This window comes from Aspergillus saccharolyticus, assembly GCF_003184585.1.
Source record: "Aspergillus saccharolyticus JOP 1030-1 unplaced genomic scaffold BP01scaffold_8, whole genome shotgun sequence".
In the NCBI taxonomy this organism is placed as follows: Eukaryota; Fungi; Ascomycota; class Eurotiomycetes; order Eurotiales; family Aspergillaceae; genus Aspergillus; species Aspergillus saccharolyticus.
The window spans coordinates 39401-62541 of NW_020290618.1; the positions used below are offsets into that span (position 1 = coordinate 39401).

Genomic DNA, 23141 nt, shown 5'->3' on the forward strand with positions numbered 1-23141 from the left:
CCCTCCGGTCAGGGCAGGATTGCATACCCGGCTCTGCCCTATGATCATCTTTCTGGTAGCAAAGCTGTAATTCGCACGATGACGGGCAACGCGGATCCTGCCTGAGTAGATGGAGCGGGTGACGTATTGTACGTTGGGCCCGCGGATCTCCCGTTCTGATCCTCGTCCCTAGTTTGAGCCAGTCTCCGCCCTTGACCAGTTTCAGCGATCCAGCCCATGTACCTCTACAAGACTGTATGTAACCCCAACATCCGCCACAATCCACACTATTCTACTGTTGCAGATACTGCACAAAGACTCAAGAATAGTTCCAGTCCAACTACCCAAAGGCAGTCCAGTCAGTCACCTGCAGACGACAGGTGAGCAGAAAATGCATTAATTCTATGAACAACCCACCAGAAATCACTCCCACGCTAAACGATGCCAAATTGTTGAAAAAAGGGGTATCTCGGGTCGTATCTATCGTCACGAATTATTATAAAACAAATGATAAGAGATGTTCCATATTCCCGCATGGTGAATGCGGGGGGAAAGATCCAGTTGAAGGATCAAGGCGGCCTCGGCCTCTGTCTTGGTGTAGACCTCTCTCTCGGCTTTACGCCTCAGCATCGTCTACATTCTTGGCCGGGATATCCTCCGCGGTGACCTGCACCTCGTGGCTATGTTCCAGGCCGGACAGGACGATCCACGTCGGGATCACGCACAACAGGGTCACACCAAAGTTGAGGCCGATGCTGGCGAAATGGTTGACGTTGCCTTCGGTTTGCATACTATATATCTTTTGGTTAGTATTGAGGGGAGGAGAGGGGATTGGGGCAAAGGAAGGGTGGTGGCGAAACTCACGCCCATGCGACAGTCTGTCCCAGCGCTTCAAATCCACGCAGGATTCCGCAGTGGTAGGACAGACTGGAGATGTCGGTGCTGTACTGCCCGACCAACCAGTACAGGAATTGCTGAAAGGCCTGGCCGCCGAATTGCCAGAAGAAGATCAAGGCGTAGGACTTGCCGAACCCGCCGGTGAACCAGTCGAAGGTGGGGGCCTCGGGCGCGGAGTAGAATTGACTCTGCAGCACGCAGGCCCAGATCCAGGTTCCCGTCAAAATCACGATGATGGAGAGGAAGCCGATCTTGGCGCGCGTCTTGATGTGGATGGATTGGCGGTCGAGGAGCCCCGCGATCAGGAAGGAGGAGGCGATGCCGGCGAAGTTGGTGAAAAACGAAGAGAAGGCCCGCGATCGCACGGTGAAGTAGTCGGTCAGCCAGGTGCTGGAGAAGGCGTTGTAGAAGTAGCTGATGAAGAAGGCGGGCAGCAACAGCAGCACGCGACGCGTCCAGATCAGTTTCACCGCCGCCTTGAACTCGGCCCCCCAGCTCGCTTGCTTGTGCACCACCACCAGCGTGCGGTCTTTGCGCTGCACTTTCTCGGCGGGACTGAGGCAGAGGGCGATCGGGAAGCCCAGGCACATGATCACGATAAAGACGATGTACGTGCCCGCGCTGATCGTGCCCTTGGAGGAGGTTTGCGCGTTGAGGCCCAGACTGATGGCGCCACCCACAATGGGACCGGCTGCTTTGGCGGTTTGCCAGATCGCTGGAGAGAGTCAGTATGCGCTGTCCGATGATGGATCGATGAGAGGGTCAGAACATACCCAGGTAGAATGCACGATCCTGGGGGCTGGGATATCCGATGATGATGGCCGCCTCCGCTGCCCAGAAGAAGCCGGCGGAGATCCCACACAGGGCACTGCCAAACAGCATGAACCAGGTGGTGGGAGCATAGTTATTGGTGTACAGCCCAGCCCCGTAGATCGGATATCCAATCGACCCCAGAACCAACCCCCACCGAAGACCAATGCGGTTGTTGATGGCACCCGCCGCCACACAGACAATGGCGAACAGCCCATACACCAGAGCATTCGCCGCTGACACAGCGTAGGGCTCTGCTGCTCCACCCGCGCCAAGGTTGTTCATCGCATCCCACATGCCCGGCGCCGTGAAGGAGACACCACTGGCGATGGCGATCTGGAAGGGGATGGAGCGGTAGAGGGACTTGACCCCGGAAAAGCGAGACACGCGCTCCATAGCGATGGGCCGCTGTTCCTGGGCGTCCCCCTCGTGGTTGGCAGGTACGGAGGCCATTGCTCTGAGACCGACAGACGACAGGTGACAGGGATTTTGACAGAAAACCAAAAGTGTCAAAATAATAGAAGAGTGCAGGGCAGGGCAGACTATAAAAGGACTTTTACCTAACAAGCGGGGTTGAGTCAATTGCGTGCAATTGCGTGATTGGTGATGTGGCCGCTGAATGGAGATGCCAAGCTTGACTGCGTGATCCAGAACACCTGCAGCCCTAACCCTGATACTACTTGGTAGTGATTCACGATGGACGACGGAAGTCGGTCTTTGCCAGCCAGGGAGTCAGTGACAATCTCTACTAGTCTATACCCCGACCGTCACTACTCGGTAGATGATATGAAGATCCCTGTCCCTGTATCTTTCCGACTGTCTATCAATCTCCGAATCATGAAGGGACAAGAGGCGATTGCCCCGCGGTACAACGTGTGGTGGAGTCGAGAATTTTCTGTCCCTACATATTCTGTATCCGCCCACTCACCCACCAATCGGAGCTCACAACCGCCCAGCACATCCCGCTCCGCTGTAGAAGATTTTTCATTGCAGAACTCTTGATCGAGCTTTATCGCACGTGGTGATAACCAACCGACACAGAACATTGAGACAAACCGTACGGAGTAGACAAACCGAACAAACCCCTCAATCGACCACAAACTGCTATGCCCGGGCGTTTTGGGTTGCGTGTAGGTTTTCAGTACCTCGTAGCCGCGTATCTGCTTCAGGTGGGTGTCGTGTAAGCTGATCCTCTCTCGGTTCCCCGCTTCCACCCATCGATGCATACAACCAAACAACCTGGATGAGAATGCAACCGTAACGAGTCAACGGAAATTGCCCATCATCCGTCCCCCCCAGAATGGGAAGACGGCAACCCAGCTGTCCAGGTCGAGGAGCAGCAAATGTCCGCTCGTTGATTTCGAAGCGCTCTTGACAGCGCCACCACCCAGCATATCAGAATATCCTTGAGATGAATCCGCAGGTCCGCTTGGGACTTTGAAGACACGCCTTCCAATAACAACCGGCATGAACTAGGAGACCGCAGAACTGAGGAGTCGCGCGACAGACCTAAACGTCGATTAGGGCTATGCAACGTATGATGCCTTGCGATATTCGGAGAGAGGGGGCGGAGGCACCAGATGAAATTCTCCCTGCTCCAGGGTGTCAGGCATACGACCGTCAATTGTCCACTCCCAGCCCTTTCCAACGGGAAATGCATCATTTACAGCTGAATCGGGTATGGAAATAAGTCGGTGGTGGAGGATGGATGCACCCGATCGCAGCAGTCCAGGTTCGCCGATTTCGGGACTTTCACACGAGCAACATAGACTTGGAGGTTCTATCGTGCTGGTATCGTTGTTTACTTCAAAAGACAATCCCTTCGTCATAGCCTCGACATATTTCCTTGTGAAATCTGAGTATCGAGCTTGTATACCATGATTGGACTCATATCTTAAGAGTAGGTTACGTTGTGATATTATACAGGATCCTCATCTCGAAGCCAAAAATGACCCTCTGGTCGTATGCCTCCTATCCACCAAGCGTTTTGCTGATTTATATCGTTCTATAGGTGAATCCATCTCCCGATGTCTTCATTTACAGCGCATCATGATGAACAATTCTTATTGCATTATTGAGTTAACCTGATGATGATACTACTGAGGCTAACGTACCTTGATTCCGCTCTAAGAATTGCTGTGATCTTCGCTCGCGACTACGGGTAAGAATTTTCGCAGAGGGATGGTTTATCTTACGTGTCTAAGAGAACCTTTTCCATCTATTGGTGGCCGGCCGCATGATGAATGCGCAACCCACTCTGACTCCCACTACAATCTCTGCTCAGGGACAATTTTGGGAACGTCATTTGGGGCGCCAACAACGGGGAGAGGAGGATAGACTAAACTGAGATGGCAGTGGATCCACTGTCCTTCTGCATCGACCATCTGTGCTCTTCCCCATGGCGGGTGCAAATGAGAAGGAGAATCAGGACAGCTAGACCGACGTCGCATGTTGGGGTCGTGGGATTGCAAATCGGCGAGGACATTTGGAGGAATTTCGAGGGCAGGGAAGAGTGCTACACTAATGTATATGGCAATATTTATACGGAGTCTGGGGCTTGTATTCGTGATCTATGCTTCTCAGCTTGAAGGTCAAAGTAATCTTTGCAAGCTCTTCGCCTATCCTCGGCCCGACTCTTATCGACGAAAAACCGCCGGCGAACGCTGTCGATTTGATCAATCGACTGAAAACTCTATCTTCCGCAATGGAATGACTGCGAGAACGACGTCGACATCCAAGGCACCTCCATTTTGACATGCCAGGAGGTACGCAACGTTCTCGCTGGTGTCGCAATGACCGTGCTAATCCAGATTCCGAGCTCCAGAAACCAGGGCTCAGCAAATCATGATGACAGCGTTCGAAGCATGCGCGCGTGGTGTTCGGCTTGTCAAAAAATCACAACGCATGGGTGTGACCCCAGAGCGCTGAGATCGTCTGCGAGCGAGATGAGAGCAAGGCTAATACACTTTTCGAGGTTGTTAGCGGGAGTAAAGGGCAAACACTGCCGCGTCTCCCGAGTTGTGGCTTCTGTGCCCATCCCACTGTCTAACCTGAAGGAGAAATTTGAGATCAGGTTCAATAGCGATGGTGTGAGTAACCAGACTGACCGAGCTCCTGGAAGCCGGGTGGTGGTAGGTCCACCAGGCCATCGATATCGGGGCCTAGACCCGGACTCAAAGGTAAAGGGGGTCTGTCAGACCGCGTGCCCAATTTTTGCTCGAAGACAAGGCTCATTCGCAGGTGGAATTCAACCATGATGCGGTTGACCAGGACCAATCTGCCCAGCGAAGAATGTGCTGGCAGATTTCTGGGGGTGAGATTGGAAGCTGAGGACGTGGGCTGCGATCTACTGCTGCTGGCATCGCGAAGACGCATAATATCTTGCAGGCCTTTAAGGTGCACGGCACGGGATTCGTGCAAGCCCAGACAGTCATCAACCGAAATCATACAGTAGTTCAGAGGCTGTAAAGCAGAGCATCATCGACTCGCTGATCGGCGATTCTCTGGTGGACGGCCTTCAGCAGGTGCTGCCTATGCCATTGGATTGCGTGATGAGCGGTCCCACTGCCTTTCGTCTGGTACATGATGCACAGGCTCAACGCCGTCTGACTATGCAGGACCTCCTTGTAATCGAAAGTCCATGCGAGAAGATCCCTGGCATAGCTGTTGGCTTCATGTTTGCCCAAACCCCACGACCTGCATCTGCTTGACGTGCAGGGGGTGTGCCACTGGTGGCATCACTGAAACCGTGGAACCAATGCTGAAATTGAGTGGCATGGACCGTCTGGTGGGACCGTGAGTGCCTGATGACACCGGAATGTGCAGCCCCTACTGCAGCCACTTATGTATTAACCTTCCGGCGGGCGTTATGGTCTTTTGTGAAAGATGGATTGTAGGAGATAGACATGACCAAGTATGGGATAGGTTCGTATGATTGGTTCTGAGGACAAACTGCCGGGAATCTCGCTTTGCCCCACGGCACTAACCCTAACCCGATCTGCGACTTCCAACAGCGATAAGATACTGTATACAATAACTTACAAGTCATAGCGCGGAAAAGCCGTAGGATACTTTAGCTGATTTCATTGGATTTTCTAGCATTCCTGACGATATTTGAAAAGCAAAAAGTCTCATCACCGGACTGTTCCGAAAATCATATATCGGGTAAAATTACCTGAAATCCGACTCAGGGGCAGATCGAGCTCTTGTTCCCCCCACATGGCTGCGTCTTTTCCCCCAATAGTTCACATATCACTAGTCTATCCTGGGTTTACTCTCGGCTGTTTTCACTTCATGCTTCGGGACTCATACCTCCACTACTATGTGCCGCGCAATGCCATCGTTCACCTCCCAAAGCATAAATATGACATAGGATCGCCCCCAAACTCCCTGACAAGCAGCAGAGCACCCGTCATTCGTTTGGTTACCCTCCGCTGTTTCCGCTCCTTTGTCCTCATTCCTTCCATCGTCTTTCACTCTTTCACCTTTTCCCACGATGCGCTGGATTCGAGCCGACCTCGGGAGTCTGCTGTTCACCAGCTCCATAGTGAACGTGGCCTATGCGACCGTGACATGTGAGGTGGAAAACACGGTGGGCACCTTTCACAATCCCTCTTTCGAGACGGGAGACTTGACCGACTGGACGGCGTTGCTAGCGACTGGAGCAGCGTCCGCGGGATCGGTGGTGTCTGGAGATGCTGCCTCGGGGGAGTATTACTAGTATGGATGCCTGGCGGCTAAATCTTGGGTTGCTCTAAGAAGGAATCGAGGTAACTGACTGACTGGTTACAGCTCCATTGGCGCGACCACCACCTACACCTATCTCAAACAAACCCTGACCGACCTCGACACCACCCAGCCCCTTGCTATCTCCGTCGACTACCGCCTGGTATACACGACTTCTTCAGCCCTCACATCCCCCTGCTACCTGTACTTTGCGAAAAACTCCTGGGCCTATACGATGGCTATTGGCAGTGGAAGAACGAGTCTTTATCCCTCGGCGTATGGCTCCAGTCCAGCCTGGTCGACCTATTCCCAGACTTTCACGCCTTCGAGTTCTAGCCTGGACATCTACCTCGTCTGGGCTTGCCTGGGGACATATGCCAGATATGACTTCGACAATTTCCAGCCGGGGGAGACGACAGTATGTGCCACTTCGACCCCTACTCCAACTGCAGTCAGCAGTTCCACTGCTGTTGCATCTTCCTCAGTGGTCTTGGCAACATCCATTCCAGTGGCTAGCCCTAGCTCTGCAGTGATCAGCAGTTCTTCACAGACAGTTGCCGGCAGCAGTGCAGCTGTGACCTCGTCAGCCGCAGTTCTTCCTGGCAGTTCTCTCGTCTCCAGTATCTCGGTGGTGTCGAGCAGCCCTCGCGCCAACACTCCCAGCCCTTCTATCGCGGCTTCCACCGCTATCGTCGCATCGCCATCTCATAGTTCAGTCTCATCCAGTGTCCCCATCGCCTCCCAATCTGCTTCGATTGTCCCCAGTCTCCTCTCGCGGCCCGCGTCTTCAATCCCTCTTATCCGCCCGTCGTCAACGTTCCTGATCGTTGCTAGTGCGAGCTCTGTCGGGGTGCCTTCGTTTGGCTCACCACCAGCATCAAGCCATGCAGCCAACCCTTCATCCTCGCCATCGAGCTCTTCTACGTACCCCCTGACGGCATCCTCCAACACCCACACCGCCACCGTGACATCACCTATCAGCATGCCCACCGCAGGGTTGACTACGTCTACTGTTCTGACGACTCGCACCTCGACTGTGACGGCGTGTCCCTCAACCGTGACCGACTGCCCGGCGTCGTCTCGCACCACCTATCTCACCACTGAAACGATCGTGGATTATACCACGATCTGTCCGGTGACCGCGACAGAGACCGCGGGGGCCACTGAGACCACCTCCAGTATCTTCAGCACTCGGACCGCCACGATCACCGGATGCCCTGCGAGCCAACCGAACTGTGCGGCTGCGGCTCAAACCACTTTTGTGACGACCGAAACCGTCCTTGTTTCCACCACCGTGTGCCCTGTCACCGCCGCCTTGGCTACTGCGACGTGGGCTCCAATTCTCACCGAGACCACTTCCAGCATCTTCAGCACGCGCACGGCGACTCTAACCAGATGTCCTTCTGACATGTCCCACTGCGCTGCGACCGACCAAACAACATATACCACCACTGAGACCATCCTGGTCTCCACTACGATTTGCCCGATCACAGCTGCCGAAGCCACCGCGACCGCCGCAGCCACTGAAACCACTTCCAGTATCTTCACCACGCGGACCGCCACCGTGACTGTCTGCCCAGCAGCCGTCACTCAGTGTGCAAAGTCCGACCAACACACCACAGTCACGACCGAGACAGTTCTGCTTTCGACTACTGTCTTCCCGATCGCTCCCTCGGCCGCTCCGACTGCACCGCCCACTCGACCACTGACTTCAGCCGCAACGGAGAATGACGACGTTTCCACCATCTACAGCACTACAACCGTCTGGGTGCCCTGTGCAACCGACGCGTGAAAGTCTTAGCTTGAAACGCCTGTTCGTATGAAATGTATAGAATAGAATCTGTGTAATCTAGAAATTCTCCCTCTTTATCCTTAATCTCATTGGTTACCGGAAATATCTTCTCCTAGCGATCGGGGTCCAGATGAGTTGAGGGATTGGTCAGCAAGCGAGAATAGACGGAGTATATTGACCTCAATCATAAGTGATGCTTAATGTTATTGGTGTAGAAAATTCCCACTGAGCGTCTGAGACATAGGGAACGGCTACCCGTTCACGGTGATGTTGTCATCGGTCAATGTAAGACACGGGTTGAAGTGAAAATGTTACGTCTCCTCAAACAACCACTACTTTGCCGGGCAGCAGGTCGCGGCTAGACTGCTCAGCCGGTATTATACAGTCTTGCTGAGCTCCACCTGCAGAGTTATTTCTTCACAGGTACTCAATACTCGCCCATAAGGAGAGTCGGTGGGTCCACAGATTGATATGTTTTTCAGCCCGGTCAAGCTACATTCCTTGGCTCCACAATTTTTGTGTTCTGTCACCCCCACCTGCATCCGCATCCGCATTGGCATCCGCACCCATCACTTACGCTATGAACACGAGGGCGAAAGCTTGATGCCTAGGTCCGAGATAGCGATTATTATGGTTCCCAATCAAGGTGAGACGTTTATTGCTAGAAATAGCCAACAAGACTTGTTGCACAACTATCTTTGTCAAAAGAATGCGTTTCGCAAACAATTATTGGTCATACATTTGACTGGGATGTTTCTTATCTTCGTTCCGGAGCGGCCAATTCCACGCTTCATGCCTTGTCGCAGGTGACCCTCGATGCAGACCCGCAGGACCTGAGATTTTCTAATACACATTGAGTGAGACTTTCTGGGTCCTGATTGAATCGAATGCCCTTTATCAGAAAGGCGAGGTGGGGCTGCAAGTGCAGTGTCAGGATCAACGGAGACAGGTTAGGGGCACGAATATTGCTGGTGAAACCCAAGCACATCCTCCGTGATAACTTTCCAAGGATTTTCACAAGAGCTGAAAATGATTCTGCTTTGAGGTCATTCGATCAATACAATTTTCTGACTGTGAATCGAGTCTCAGTCTGCCTTGCCGATAAGAATGAATAGGTAATCCGAAAGCAGACTCATTATGTGGATGAATCATCATCTACCTCATTAATCATCCCTTGAAGCCCAATGATACTAATTTGTAACCAATTCATAATCACCTTGCCCAGATGATATATGGTCTTCTGGAAAACGACTTTCCTTCAAGTGCTCTGCGAACCATTCAATCACTTTATAAGTCGGGAGTTCCCTCTTCTCTATATTGATTTCTGTCCAAGCCGAATTCCGCATCTCAAACTATTCCAAGTCCTACCCAGAGTCATGACTTCGTTAAAGTTACCACAATTTAAAGGTTCGACCGTGGAGGTCTCAATACTTCATGCGGGGCAAACCACGGTGCCCACAGCCTACGTCTTCGAAACCCCAATCCCAGGGCATGACTTGCTTGATATTCCTTGTTACAGCTTCCTAATAGAGAACAAGAAGAAGAGTCAAAGGGTCCTTTTCGATCTTGGGATTAGAAAGGATTGGAGGGAGAAGCTACCCCCCACTAGTAAGCAAGTTACCACCCGTGGTCAGCCGTGCTGCAAAAGTAAACGTTACCTTGGATACTGACAGTCACGGTGAAAGTCTTGGACCAAATAAAATCTGCCAAAGCAGTGGTGGAGATTGAGCATGATGTTGCGGATCAACTTCGCAAGGCCAACATCCCTTTGCACTCAATCAACAGTATCATCTGGTCCCATCACCATATGGACCATACTGGGGATCCTTCCATATTTCCTCCGTCCACGGAACTACTCGTCGGCCCTGGATTCCAGCTCGACAAAGCGACTACCCCAGGTTATCCTGATAATATGGATGCTGTCGTCACTAATGATGCCTTCATTGGACGCAACTTGGTGGAAGTGGATTTTAGTGGTGCCATAGACCTCGGGGGCTTTCCAGCCGTCGACTTTTTCCAAGATGGCAGCCTGTACCTGCTGAGGTCGAACGGACATAGTAAGTATGTCAACCTTGTGATGACCGAAATTACTTACATTTTCACAATAGCCCATAACCACATCAGCGCACTGGCTCGAACCTCAGAGAACCATTTTATCCTCCTTGCTGGCGATGTCGCTCATCATCCGGGAGAATACCGCCCATCAGACCACCTCCCACTTCCCACAGAGATCACACCATCGCCGCTTGACAGGGCTACTCACACGGTACCCGCCTGTCCCTCGTCCATCTTCGAAGCTATCTCCCCTGCGAGACTCAAAAGCAAGAATGTCAAAAGCACTCCGTTCTATGAGTTGAACGCCGCAATGAATGAAGATTTAGAGAACGCCAAGGTCTCGCTTGAGAGGATGATTCCCTTCGACGGCTCAGAGAACGTCTTCGTAATCATCGCGCATGATGCCAGTCTTCTGGATGTCTTACCTTTCTTCCCCGAAAGTCTCACGGACTGGGAAGTGAAGGGGTACAAGGTCGCCGGGACTTGGCAATTCTTGAAAGACTTTAATGCAGCAATCGGACAATTTGCATAGCCTTGGAAAAGGATTGCTCCGGGTATTATGACAGTCTTGACTTCAGGAGTCTGAATATCAAAATATGTGTCTGATTTCATATGCTAGAAAGTTTAGTATTACGAGAGGAGGGCATAAAGTAACATCCTAATTTGTGGCGACATAAAGTGTTAGTCAATATATCCCTAGTTCGTTTCCACGAGGCCGTCAAGTTGTATCCTTAACCCAAAGGCAACTTAGTGAAGCAAGTAAAGCCATACTAACTTTTATTCAGACAACAGCCTCTCCGGTAAAAATCTCGAATATTGGTGGGCGGTCCAACATCGACGCCTTCTGAGACTGCTTTTGGAGAAAAACCCTTACCGATTCAGCCGCGGTGACTCATCCTCCCAAGTGGGGTGAGCGCAGCAAAAAATCCAGCTGCGGATGCGGATGCGGAGGCCGATGCTTGTGCTGCTCCGTATAGGTTCAACTGTATAAGCAGTAAAGGCAGCCATGGGACCCACCCGGATATATATCAGTACTTTGATTGCTGGCTCCCTACATGACGTAGTGCTCAGAGATCTTGCTTCTCCTGACGCCCTTATCAGCTCCTCTAATGCAAATAATAAAGTCGAAGGCTGGAATGTATGCGGAGAAGCCAGAGCAGATACGGGCGGATCCACTGAAATGGAGGATTCTAATCCGTAAAAGAATAAACCTGGGACCATCTTAACTCCGCCTGGCCTTAATAAATCATGGCGCAGAAAGTGAATCGCTTTCACTTTAAAAAGAATTGGCCTGAGAGATACTCTCTTACTAACCAGCTCAGGCTACCGGTCATGCAAAAATCACTTGCTGTGCCGTTTTGACCCTGTTAGTCACTGTTAATGATTATTGAAATCACGGGAAATACAAAATAAGCCGTATATACGCTGGTGGCATGCGTCCTAAATCCGCTCTGAACATGGCGTTGCAGTTCATCGGAGTTTGCGGGAATAAACAGCGCCCCCGCCCGAACACAAAGAATATATAATTGTAGGAGTAATATTCGGCTGCCGTGAGAATCTTCAAAATATCAGTGGACGAGAGCGAACCAAGTCCCAACTAAATCCGTCCCAATGACAACATACAAAGCTTTGGTGCTTCATGCTCGCGACGAGCCCCTTGTCTTGGAAGATGTGCCCCGTCCCGCTGCCTCAGCGGGTGAGGCCATCGTTCACATCCTGGCCGCTGATATTGTCCCCTACATGAAAGAGGTCCTCACGAACCAGCGCCCATACCCGCTCATCCTTCCAATGACGCCGGGGAATACAGCCATTGGACGCATCCACGAAGTCGGTCCAGACTCTGTGTTTCTCCAGCCAGGGCAACTTGTTTTCTGCGATATCACCATCCGAGCCCGCGACAATCCCTCTGTGTCCATCCTCTACGGCATCCACGGTGGCGGAACTCCTGCAGCGCAAAAGCTCATGCGCGGAGTCTGGCGGAACTCGACGTATGCGGAGTACGCACGGTTCCCCCTGGAGAATCTATACCCTTTGAACGAGGACCGCCTCATGGCAGGGCTTGGATACAGCATCAATGACCTCTGTCTTTTGCCTGTGTGTCTCGTTCCATTCGGCGGTCTGTGCGAGGTTGATGTTCGGCCCGGCGAGCTCGTCATCATCGGCCCCGCCACCGGCCGGTATGGTGGCGCTGCTGTGAGCGTTGCGCTGGCAATGGGCGCCACTGTCATCGCTACTGGGCGGAATCAGGCTGCATTGCAGAATCTAGAGAAGATCCATGAGACGAGGCGGTTGAAGACAGTTCAGCTCACGGGGCACGGTGAGACTGATACCGAGTCGTTTCGCGCCGCAATTGACAAGCCGGATGGAGCAGATGTGTATCTGGATCTCTCACCACCTGCGGCTCAAGGATCCACGCTGATGGCATGCGGGATTCGGGCGTTGCGTGCGTTCGGCAGATGCATTCTTATGGGTGGAAATGCGGGCAATGTCGATTTCCCTTACCTAGAGCTTATGTTCAAGAGTATTCGGATCCAAGGTCGCTTTATGTACGATCGCCAGCATGTGCAACAGCTGATTCAGATGGCAGAGTCTGGGTTGCTGCCGCTTGGCAGAAAGGCCGGTGTGACTCAGACGGAGGTATTTGGGCTTGAGCAAGCTGACGAGGCATTAGAGGCGGCTTCAAAGCTGAGTGGATGGGGAAGTCATGTGGTCCTGAAGCCTTAGACTTCATCTTTGTCCGCAGACATGAAGAGTGGAATTCCCTGGACGCTTGTAAACGTGGCACCCTTTCTAGGTGCTTGCGTACAAGCCCTGGTCTTTGCTATCCCTACGGCCGTACATAATACAGATGGGACAGGATAATAGTGATAGTATCTCTCATTCAAGTGTGGCAGGCCGAAACTCGTCGGAGCTGTGTCACATGGCCTCTAAGCCATGTGTAGTACGACAGAACACTTTGAATACACGATGGACCATTGACTAATGCCATGAAAACGGAACCTTGACGATAGTAGAGCCAGGCGCGTTGGTGGACCCCTTCAGACGCAGCCGCCCCGGTCAAACAAAGCCAGGAGAATAAAAATGGACTTGCCTCTAGCCATACAGAATCACTGGTCTCTCGCAACACCATGGTAAGCTCTTCGAGCAATCTGCATTGGATAGATGTTGTAATCCGACTCCAATCATTGCCGTCAAGTATAGTGAAAAATAAGATTCCGGTCAGATAGACTGCGCGGACGACGGGCGATTGGTGTTCTTTTGCGCGCATCGACACCGCTGAAGTCTTGGCTGAATCTAGTCCGTTCATATAATGAAGACGTTCGGAGCGCCACCGTTCATAAATGGAGGCGATGAACGTACCATGGGGTTGGCTCTGCGACGTTGTGCTGGAAGACCACATGGTATCATATATATCGTGGATAGCGTCGTGTACGATCTTGGGGAGCCGGTCTTCGCCGTATGCTTTATGAACTTCTGTAATAAGCCTGGAGACGTAGTGTATTGGTGGTCGAGGAGGCCAGTCTGTCCAAGCAAGCGAGGAAAGCTCGAGATCCGAATGGTCAAAGACGATGGTGAAGACCAAGGCACTTCTAGAGAATGCAAAGAATTGACCATTAATTTGAATGCACCGAATTCTGGATCTGATGAGGCTTACAAGGTTATCAGGCCGCATAATAGGCCACTCAATCCTAGGTTTCTACGACCCCCCCTGGTAGCCATCATCTGCATCAGCCCGTTAAGGTGGTTCTGGGACTCGTTCATATCGCCCAAAAGGTACTGTGATCGCAGTTCTCACCTATCAGAAACTACACCTATGCACCAGCAGAGACAAACTTACGGAAAAGAAAGCGAGTGGGATAACCCCAGCAATCGCCCCATCCAGCCCCCTATCAACGCCATGCTGTGACTGGGCGATCCGTTGCCGAACAAGATGCAAGGTCTGGGTTTGATGATAAAGGGTAATTGGGTTGTCACAGTCATTTCGGGCAGCGTCCAGGTGTGCGGAAGCTGCGTACAAAGTGGCGTGGAACATGCATGGGTCTATTAAGCTCTCTCGCACGTAGACCGTTCGCATTTTGTATGCGATACTGTTTGAATCGACGGAGATCTTGGACAAGCCAAAGTCTTGCAAAACTATTATTTGATCATTAACCCAGGGTCCTATATAGCTCCGCGTCAATCTAGTATCGTTCATAGAACCCACATTGTTGCAGTAGAAGCGGCATGTACCATCGTCTCTGAATAGGGTAGCTTGCTGGTGGATCGAGCTCCACGGCAAGGGTCAAAAGCAATTGCGATGGGCTTCTAGGATCCTCGGGAGTTGTACGTTCTTTGGCATTGCCATTCTTGTCAACGGGATCATCGTATGAGCACTTGAGCCCAAGTCTAGACAGCAAGGAGGGTCAGATGGCTAAACACGAATATCTTCAAGGAAGCATAAACCTTTTGCAACGTCCACATGCCGGATGATGCTTGTCGCATTTGCGCTTCCCCTCACGACAAATCTTGCAGACCCTCGGTAGACGCTGTGCTACCGAGCGCCAACCGCAGTCGGAATCGCGATCTTGCGCTAGAGAAACCCTGGGCGCCGGAACAGAAGGCGTGCAGATCTCTGGGAGCAACTCGGACATTTTCTATTTTCTGGGTATTTCAAACCGTTAGAAAACTGATTTCCGCAGATTGCGCACGTCGCTCCGCATTATTTATCAGACGTGCGGGTGCGGGTGCGGGCGCGGGGGCCCACTTGTAGTGGAGTTACAGTACAGTACATACTGTAGCTCGGGCTGACACCCTGGCCCGCTGATCTCCGCAGCTCGGGCGGGCCGGAGTTTGCTGTGTCTTCTCCGGTTAATGCCAGTGTGGCTGCTAGATTAGGAGCACGGCTAAAGAGCGTATGGGACAAACTTGAGTCAACCTTGATTACAAGGGCTGTCGAAATGGGACAAGGTAGGTTCTCCCATTTGAGCCGATTATCTAAAGCCGCAACCAAGGAATGATGATCAATCTTGCTGATGCGTATTGGGAACCTATTTTCTTTCCCTACTTTACAACACATCATCCTCCCACTTGCTATCCCGTCCGGCTCGTGATTATTGACAGGTTTTCAGCTGTGCCGAGGGTAGCGGGGGAGCACCGAACCAACTCCGGGAAATTTGTTAACACTCATTCTTGGCTGACTTTCTAGGAACTTATGTCATCCTCGCAGTGTGCCACAGGGCATATACATATATCATTGCCAAAAGTGCTAGCCATATTTGAACCTTTGTCTGACTCGATCACGACTTTTCGTCGCAGTGAAAATGGCTTTCCCCTACCAACGGAGTTCGTTCACCCCGTTCCGCGGTCGTCGAAGCGCTGTATATAGTACGACCGGCATGATAGCATGTTCACAGCCCCTCGCCGCAAGAGCTGGCCAGCAAATCTTATCAGATGGTGGAAATGCAGCAGTGAGTACTGTTGATTGCTTTGCTGGAATGGATCGTTGACGATTGAAGGATGCGGCTATCGCAGTAGGTATGTTGCAGTCCCGGCCGGCCTGACAGAGAGTTTCCATTGATGTGGCTGCTTTTAGCTGCGAGTTTGAATGTGACTGAGCCCGGATCAACCGGTATTGGTGGCGATATGTTCTGTCTTTTCTACGATAGCAAAACGAGGAAAGTGCACGGTTTGAACGGGTCTGGACGTTCTCCGATGAGTCTTACTCTGGACAAGGCTCGAAAACGGTTGGCAATTCCCCGCAACAAGCCCGGGCAAATCCCACTTAATAGTGTTCTGGCAGTCACAACACCGGGGGCAGCGAGTGGGTGGGTGGATACAGTCGAAAGGTTTGGGAGTGGCAATCTTTCCCTGGCGCAGATTCTCAAGCCTGCAATTTCTCTTGCGGATCAGGGATTTCCTGTTTCTGAGATATCGGCACGTTTGGTATTTGCTGCACAAGCCTTTTATTGGCATAGAAGCTGACAGTCTGCAGTGGCAGGAAAATGAGAAATCGCTCAAAGAGGCTTCGCCAAATTATCGCGAACTGCTCAAGGCCAGTCCTGGCCCAGATGACTCCGTTCGTGCTCCTGTAGCAGGCGAAATCACGACCAACCACGGCCTTGCGCAGACCTTTCGCACACTTGCCTTGCAAGGAAAAGATGGGTTCTATCGAGGCCACGTCGCAGATGCTATTGTGGAAGCGGTCAGGGAGCGAGGTGGATATCTCACTCACGACGACTTATCCCATCATGCAGATGTTGGAAGCACGGCAACTGATCCAATTTCTGTTCGATTCGACAACTCGGTGGAGATCTGGGAGCATCCGCCCAACGGCCAGGGACTTGTTGCGCTCATGGCACTCAAGTTACTCGAGGAGCTGGAACGGACCAACAAGATTCCTCCGTTGTCCGGTCTCGGGCATAACTCTGCGGACTACATACACACCCTGGTGGAAGTCTTGCGCATTTCCTTTGCGGACGCATCCTGGTGGATTGGAGATCCTACCTACTCAGCTACTCCAAATCTGCTATCAGATTCCTACATCAAGGAAAGAGCACGTCACTTCAGCTTGTCCACCCCCTCAGGGATTCTCCTTCACGGCAGTCCTGCCTTGAATTCGTGTGATACGGTATATTTCGCCGTCGTTGATAGCAACGGGAACGCTGCGTCCGTTGTGAACAGCAACTACCATGGCTTCGGGACCGGGATAATCCCACGCGGATGCGGCTTCACTCTGCAGAGCCGCGGTGCGAATTTCTCCTTGTCGCCTGATCACCCCAACGTTCTTGCACCGGGTAAGCGGCCCTACCACACGATCATACCCGCGATAGCCACGAATGCAGACGACCGGACGTTACACACTGTGTTTGGCATCATGGGGGGTTTCATGCAGCCACAGGGACATGTGCAGCTGCTCAAGAATATGCTTGTATTTGGCATGAACTCGCAGCAAGCACTTGATGCACCCAGGGTTTGCATTGGGGCGATGGGGCACGAGAAGCTAGCAGGATTGAAGGAAAGGACGGTCTACGTGGAAGAGGGTGTAGATTCCCACATAGTGGACGAGTTGCGCCGCCGCGGCCATATGGTCGAGGTGGTTTGTGAGTGGGATAGGGAGCTTTTTGGACGAGGGCAGATCATACGGGCGGTCCATGGCGAACAGTCGCAACCAGTCTTGGAAGCCGGGAGTGACTTTAGAGCTGACGGGATGGCTGTTCCTGTATGACTCAATCCCACCGCGCCTGGTACAATGCGCAAGTTACGATACAGCTGGGGTTGATAATTTAGACCTTTGACTGCTCTAGACAGAGTCACAGAGTCGATCCACTCGCATACCATCTGAGGTTAGAGTACCATCTGCTGGGCAAATTCACCCCTTTGTATGCGTCGTCCAGCCTGACGCAATGGAACGAGATTGGCATGCAGTGCGCATAAAGAGGTAAATGCAAAGAGAAAAGAGTAGTGGTTGCATAGACGACAGGATGGACAGGTGCGTGTTTGACTAGGCTCATTGAAGATGTCGTGCCGCGTTGAGAACAGCTTTGCAGCACCAGTAGCAGAGGTCGGCGCAGAATATTAAATAAAACTGTTATGCAGTCCACACAGCGGTCCACTGCTAAGCTGCGGTCTCAGACTGATACAAAAGCTCTACTCCTGGCAACAGTGGGATGTTCAATTGCACGGTGGACATTCTGATGCGGGCAATAGAAGACATCGAAATGAAGATTGTCCAAGATTATGCATATTATCCTGGGGATAGGCATGATAAACTCCAACCAGGATCTATTATATCAAGAGGAGGAGGCTGCAATGTCTCAGGGCTGTAGTTCTCTTACACCTATTCCTCAATGCATGAAAATCCTGTCTGTACTCCAACTAGGGACATGATAGATCATAGATCAAATCCAATACCATCCTTAAGCTACCGCCACAAAGAAATTCGTCTCACCCTCCTTCGCAACCACCGTACTCTTCCGCACCAACTCATCCCCCACCAACAAGCGCAATTTCTCCGCGGTGGCCGGACTATCCAACACCAACTGCCCCTGCACGCCATTCTGCTCCCTCGCACTCCGCAGCGCATCCCTCAACGCAAACAACACCGTTGCGCCCAGAAAAAGCGGCGGCTCACCGATCCCCTTACTCGACTGAATCGAGCGCAAATGCTCCCACGACACCCCCTGCAGGAAACTGACATTGAACACCTGGGGAATATCACTGAACCCCGGGATCTTATAATTCCCCGGCCCGCGCGTCGCCAACAGGCCACTCCTCGTCCACAGACTCTCCTCCATCGTGAACAACCCCTGGCCCTGCACAAACGCCCCCTCGATCTGCCCGTAATCGATCGCCGGATTGATCGACCGCCCGACATCCATCTTGATATCCGTGCGCAACACCGTATGATCGCCGGTCAACAGATCCAGCTCGACCTCCGTACACGCCACTCCCTGCGTGAAATAATAGTACATCGGCTTGACTTTCCCCACATCGTACGTCCCCCACTCGTACCCGATGCGCGGCATCTTCCAGAACCCGCTCGCGGTCAGGTTCACCCGGTCGCGGTACGCTGCGTGGGCGAGCTGCGCCATCGAGGCCCCCACCCCCAGACGCTCGCGGTAGGGTTGGAGGCGGGCGTTGAGCTGGTTGCATGCGTCCTGGATGGCCATACCATTCAGGTCACTGCCGGAGGAGGCAGCGGTGGGGGAGGCGTTGGCCGTCTGGTACGACGAGGTATCCTGTGTGAAGATGCTCTCCAAGGGCACCCCCAACGCCTGCGCGGCGACCTGCGCCATCTTCGTGTACAGACCCTGGCCCATCTCCGTGCCGCCGTGGTTGAGCAAGACCGACCCATCGGTGTAGATCTTCACCGAGGCGGCCGCCTGATTCAAATGCAGGGCGGTGGCGAAGGAAATCCCGAACTTGCTTGGAACGAGACAAATCCCCCGTTTCCGCCAGGGATGCGTCGCATTGAACCGCTCCACCTCGCGCCGGCGCTCATCATACCGGGCCTCCACCCGCACCTGCTCCAAGAGCATCGGTACATGCCAATCCTGATCGATCTGTTGCAGAAACGGGGTGCGCTGCCCAACCGCATACAGATTCCGCCGCCGCAACTCATCCACATCGACCCCCAACCCCTCCGCCACCGCATACATCATACTCTCCGTCACAAACATGCTCTGCGGGGCCCCGAACCCGCGAAACGCCGTGTTACTATGCGTGTTCGTCCGACACACCCACCCCCGGATATGCACATTGGGGATCTCGTAACAGTTATCCAGATGCGTGCAGCAGCGATCCATGACGGCGCCGCTCATATCCAACGACCAACCCGCGTTGTTATAGCAGTCGGCCGACAGGGCGAGGAGTTTGCCGGCGGCATCCACGCCGACGCGCCAGCGACACTGCACGGGATGGCGCTGGCCGGTGGTCATCATGTCCTCGTCGCGGGCCAGCATGGCGCGCACCGGCCGCCGGGTCTTTTGGGCGGCGAGCGCCACGAAGCAGGCCAGCGGCACACTGCGCGATTCTTTGCCGCCGAAGGCGCCGCCCATGCGTTTGACACGCGCGTTGATGCGGGAGGCGGGGATGGAAGTGACTTGGGAGACGAAGTCTTGCGTTTCCATCCTATACCCCCGGGCCCCCCAAGGGTTATTATTAGCCCACTGTCATCTCCAGACAGAGAAAGAAGAAGAATAAGGAGGAGGAGGAGGGGGAAACATACGTATTCTGGGTCGACGACCAAACCTCCAACATCTCATCCTCAGCACTCGGCACCGCCATCGCCGCATTCGTCTCGAGATAAAAATGCTCCTGCCCCCCAACCCGCGTCGTCCCCGAGAACACCCGATAACAGGACGCAAACACCCCCTCCAACTCCTTCCCAATCAAACCCTTCCGCAACTCCTTGCCATGCGGAAAGAAACTCCCCGCCTGAATCGCCTCATCAATCGTCAAAATCACCGGCAGATCTGCGTACTCCACTCGGACCGCCTTCGCAGCCGCCTGCGCCTGCAAGGCCGTCTCGGCGTAGACCATCCCAATCGGCTGGCCGTGCGCATGCACCTCGTTGACCGCGAAGAGGGGCTCGTCGTGCACGACCGAGCCCCACAGGTTTTTTCCCTCGGGGATGGAGGTGTGGTCGATGTAGCCCACCGCCAACCCCGGGGCTAGAGCGGGGGTCCAGTCCACCGACAAAAGCTTGGCGTGGGCGCGCTGCGAGAGGACTAACGCGCCGAAGAGCTGGCGGTGCTGCGGGGGCATGTCGTCGAGGTACTCGGCTTCGCCGGTGGCGTGTTTGAGGCCGGAGAGATGCGGGAGGGCTTTGCCGACGACGCGCTGTTCGTAAGGGTTGGTTTCGTCGCGGGCTCCGGTGGAGATGTGGCGGTGGATTTCGGACGTTAGGTCCTCAGGGATAGAGGCAGGAACTTCTCCAGGGACACCCCCAGGGGCAGCAAGGTTAAACGAAGCGCAAACCTCATGCCAGAAGCGCACGAAGAATGACACGGCCAGCGTGCGCCGGTACGTCGCCATGCCCCCGGGCACGCCAAATACCAAATCAAAGTCGGCCAACAACGCATCGACGGCCGCGTCGAGAACGGCCTGGACGCCCCATTTATTCCCTTGGAGAACAGCCGCGGCGCGCGGGGCGAGGACGGTCGTCGGGGCCATGCCGCCGTAGGCGAGGGCGATCTCCTCCACCATATCATCTGGCGTCAAACGCACGCGGAAGGCGGCGGTGACGATGGCGATGTCGTCGTCTTTGCGCTTGGCCTGTTTGTAGGATTGCGTGAATTCGCGGGCGGTGCTTGGGGCCAGGGGGATGCGGATTTCTGTGATCAGGCTGGCTTTTGGCAGGGCGGTGCGACGGTAGCCCAGGAAGAGGGTCTGCATGGGGTTGGTCTGCTGCGACTCCAGCGTGCGGGTGACGATGGTGGCGTTCACCGCGAGGAGCAGCGGGTTCATGTCGGAGATGGGCGACGCGGTGGCGATGTTGCCGGCCAGCGAGGCGGCGTTGCGGATCTGGCGGCCGGCGAAGTAGCGGAGCACCTTGGTCATGGCGGACAGGGGCGAGCCAGAGCGGCCGAGGGCGGGGGCGAGCCGCTGGCATTCTTCCTCGATGTCGGTGAGGGAGGCGTTGCCGCCGATGACGAGCTGTTTGATGCCACGGTCTTCAATGAGGTGGATCTGAGCGAGCTCTTCGATGTCCCCGATGAAAACGGAGACGTCCACCGCCAGGTTCCTGAAGCGCACGTCGACCTGCACCTCGGAGGCCCCGCCGACCAGCGTCGCCGAGGGACACTGCGCAAGGATTGCGAGGGTCTGTTCGATCGTGACGGGGCGGAGCCAGACGCGCTGTTCGTCGGCGTAGTACAGCAGCTGGGGAACGAACCGCGCCAGCGCGGGGGGGTATATCAGCTCGGTGTGGGGGAGATATGGGATGAAGTCGAACTGGGGGATGGGCTTTTCATCGGGGGTCGTCAATGCGGAGCTTTCTCCTTCAACGCCAGAGCCAGACGAACCCGACGAACCAGCCCGGCCTGAAGAGGCCCTCTCCGAGTCCGAGCAAGGAGACCCAGACCCATCCCGACAACACCCCCCGGCCCTCCCGCACGACCCGGACAGAAGCGGTAGCTCAACAGGAGCATCATCATCTTCACCACTCTCCCCCCTCCCCAGCAAACGATCTCCAGAACTATCCCCAGAAAGCACACCCACCCTCCCCTTCAAATCCTCCCGCACAAACGTCTTCGCCGCCTGCAGAATCGGCTTATACCCGGTACACCGACACAGGTTGCCATCGAGATGGCCCTTCATCTCGATATCGTCTTCGGAGAGGGTGAAGGTCTGGGTGCGGGGGTCGTAGGCGTTACGGATGAGGGCGTAGAGGGACATGACGATACCGGGGGTGCAAAAGCCGCATCTACCCAGCTTAGCATTTCCCAAAGGGGTAGTTTGGGGGGGGGGGGGGATATACTGACTGCGATCCATGCAATTTCGCCATGCGCTCCTGCAGAGGATGCGGGTGGTCGATAGTACCGAGGCCTTCAATGGTGATGACGTGTTTTCCTACCACTGCACCCTTGAATATTAGTATGTGGTAGGGAATGCATCACACACAGAGTCATGATGTCTATTCCCCAGCAATCTGTGATCTCAGCAGTGATAGATACCCCTCCCTAGCACTACCACCACCATCTTCTCCCCCACAATCCCACGTAAGCCCCCCTTCCCTATCCCCTATCCAACAGAAAAAGTACTCACCCCCAACAAGCGGATACAAACAAGCGTTCACGGCACGATGCACCATCCGTCTCGTGCGATGATGTCGAAACTGCAGAACGACGGTGCAGGCCCCGCAGCCGCCCTCGCCACAGCCGAGTTTCGTGCCTTTCAACCCATCCTGCGCGCGGATAAAGTCCAGCAGCGTCCATTGCGGGTGAGGGCTGTGCAGGGAGATCGGGGTGCCATTCAAGTAGAAGGTCAGGAGGGAGGTGGCATGTTCGGTGGCGAGGTAGTCGTGGAGAGGATTGTTGGGATTCATCTTCGGGTACTAAGTTATTGGCATTCCCTGGGGTATCAGGCATACAATCAAAATCAGAATAAGTAAATAGTGAATACAGGTCGACAGTACGACTGTGAAAAAGGGTATACTGTTCACAGCAAAGATGGATTAAATCAAGGTATACAATTGCCACAAACAGTGGAATGAAGAGGAGTAGATTCCATGGAGGCTGGAGCTGAGCTGGAGCTGAGCTGGAGATGAGTTGGAGATGAGTTGAGTTGCGGGGGAAAAGCAAAAGACACACACACACACACGTGACGCCTGAGTCCCAATCAACGTCCACCAAATACGAAGCAGGAATGTATGATGCCCAAAGACGTGCAGTGAATTTGATAG

General features: G+C 53.7%; 6 protein-coding genes across 6 annotated transcripts; 4 read left to right on the top strand and 2 right to left on the bottom strand.

Annotated features, from left to right (window-relative positions):
* Positions 1-595: 595 nt before the first annotated feature.
* BP01DRAFT_414495 (uncharacterized protein) lies at positions 596-2082 on the bottom strand (the record flags this gene model as incomplete). The annotated part of the gene is made up of 3 exons (XM_025579061.1): positions 596-770; positions 844-1591; positions 1650-2082. 3 exons carry the CDS (start codon positions 2080-2082, stop codon positions 596-598), a joined length of 1356 nt encoding a protein of 451 aa, XP_025433012.1.
* A 4099-nt stretch (positions 2083-6181) lies between these two features.
* Positions 6182-8203, top strand: BP01DRAFT_364056 (uncharacterized protein; the record flags this gene model as incomplete). The annotated part of the gene is made up of 2 exons (XM_025576306.1): positions 6182-6405; positions 6478-8203. 2 exons carry the CDS (start codon positions 6182-6184, stop codon positions 8201-8203), a joined length of 1950 nt encoding a protein of 649 aa, XP_025433013.1.
* Positions 8204-9579: 1376 nt separating this feature from the next.
* On the top strand, positions 9580-10790 carry BP01DRAFT_390175 (MBL fold metallo-hydrolase; the record flags this gene model as incomplete). The annotated part of the gene is made up of 3 exons (XM_025577978.1): positions 9580-9811; positions 9889-10260; positions 10312-10790. The coding sequence occupies 3 exons, from the start codon at positions 9580-9582 to the stop codon at positions 10788-10790; spliced, it is 1083 nt and encodes a 360-aa protein (XP_025433014.1).
* Positions 10791-11833: 1043 nt separating this feature from the next.
* On the top strand, positions 11834-13236 carry BP01DRAFT_354860 (putative isopropanol dehydrogenase). Its single transcript, XM_025574545.1, has one exon. The coding sequence runs from the start codon at positions 11870-11872 to the stop codon at positions 12980-12982; it is 1113 nt and encodes a 370-aa protein (XP_025433015.1). The 5' UTR covers positions 11834-11869; the 3' UTR covers positions 12983-13236.
* A 2325-nt stretch (positions 13237-15561) lies between these two features.
* On the top strand, positions 15562-17462 carry BP01DRAFT_315059 (gamma-glutamyltransferase family protein; the record flags this gene model as incomplete). Its single annotated transcript, XM_025572548.1, has 4 exons — positions 15562-15705; positions 15754-15772; positions 15831-16180; positions 16230-17462. The coding sequence occupies exons 1-4, from the start codon at positions 15634-15636 to the stop codon at positions 17460-17462; spliced, it is 1674 nt and encodes a 557-aa protein (XP_025433016.1). The 5' UTR covers positions 15562-15633.
* Positions 17463-18153: 691 nt separating this feature from the next.
* Positions 18154-22784, bottom strand: BP01DRAFT_292110 (xanthine dehydrogenase; the record flags this gene model as incomplete). Its single annotated transcript, XM_025571680.1, has 5 exons — positions 18154-19867; positions 19965-21874; positions 21983-22171; positions 22218-22315; positions 22505-22784. 5 exons carry the CDS (start codon positions 22782-22784, stop codon positions 18154-18156), a joined length of 4191 nt encoding a protein of 1396 aa, XP_025433017.1.
* Positions 22785-23141: the final 357 nt, after the last annotated feature.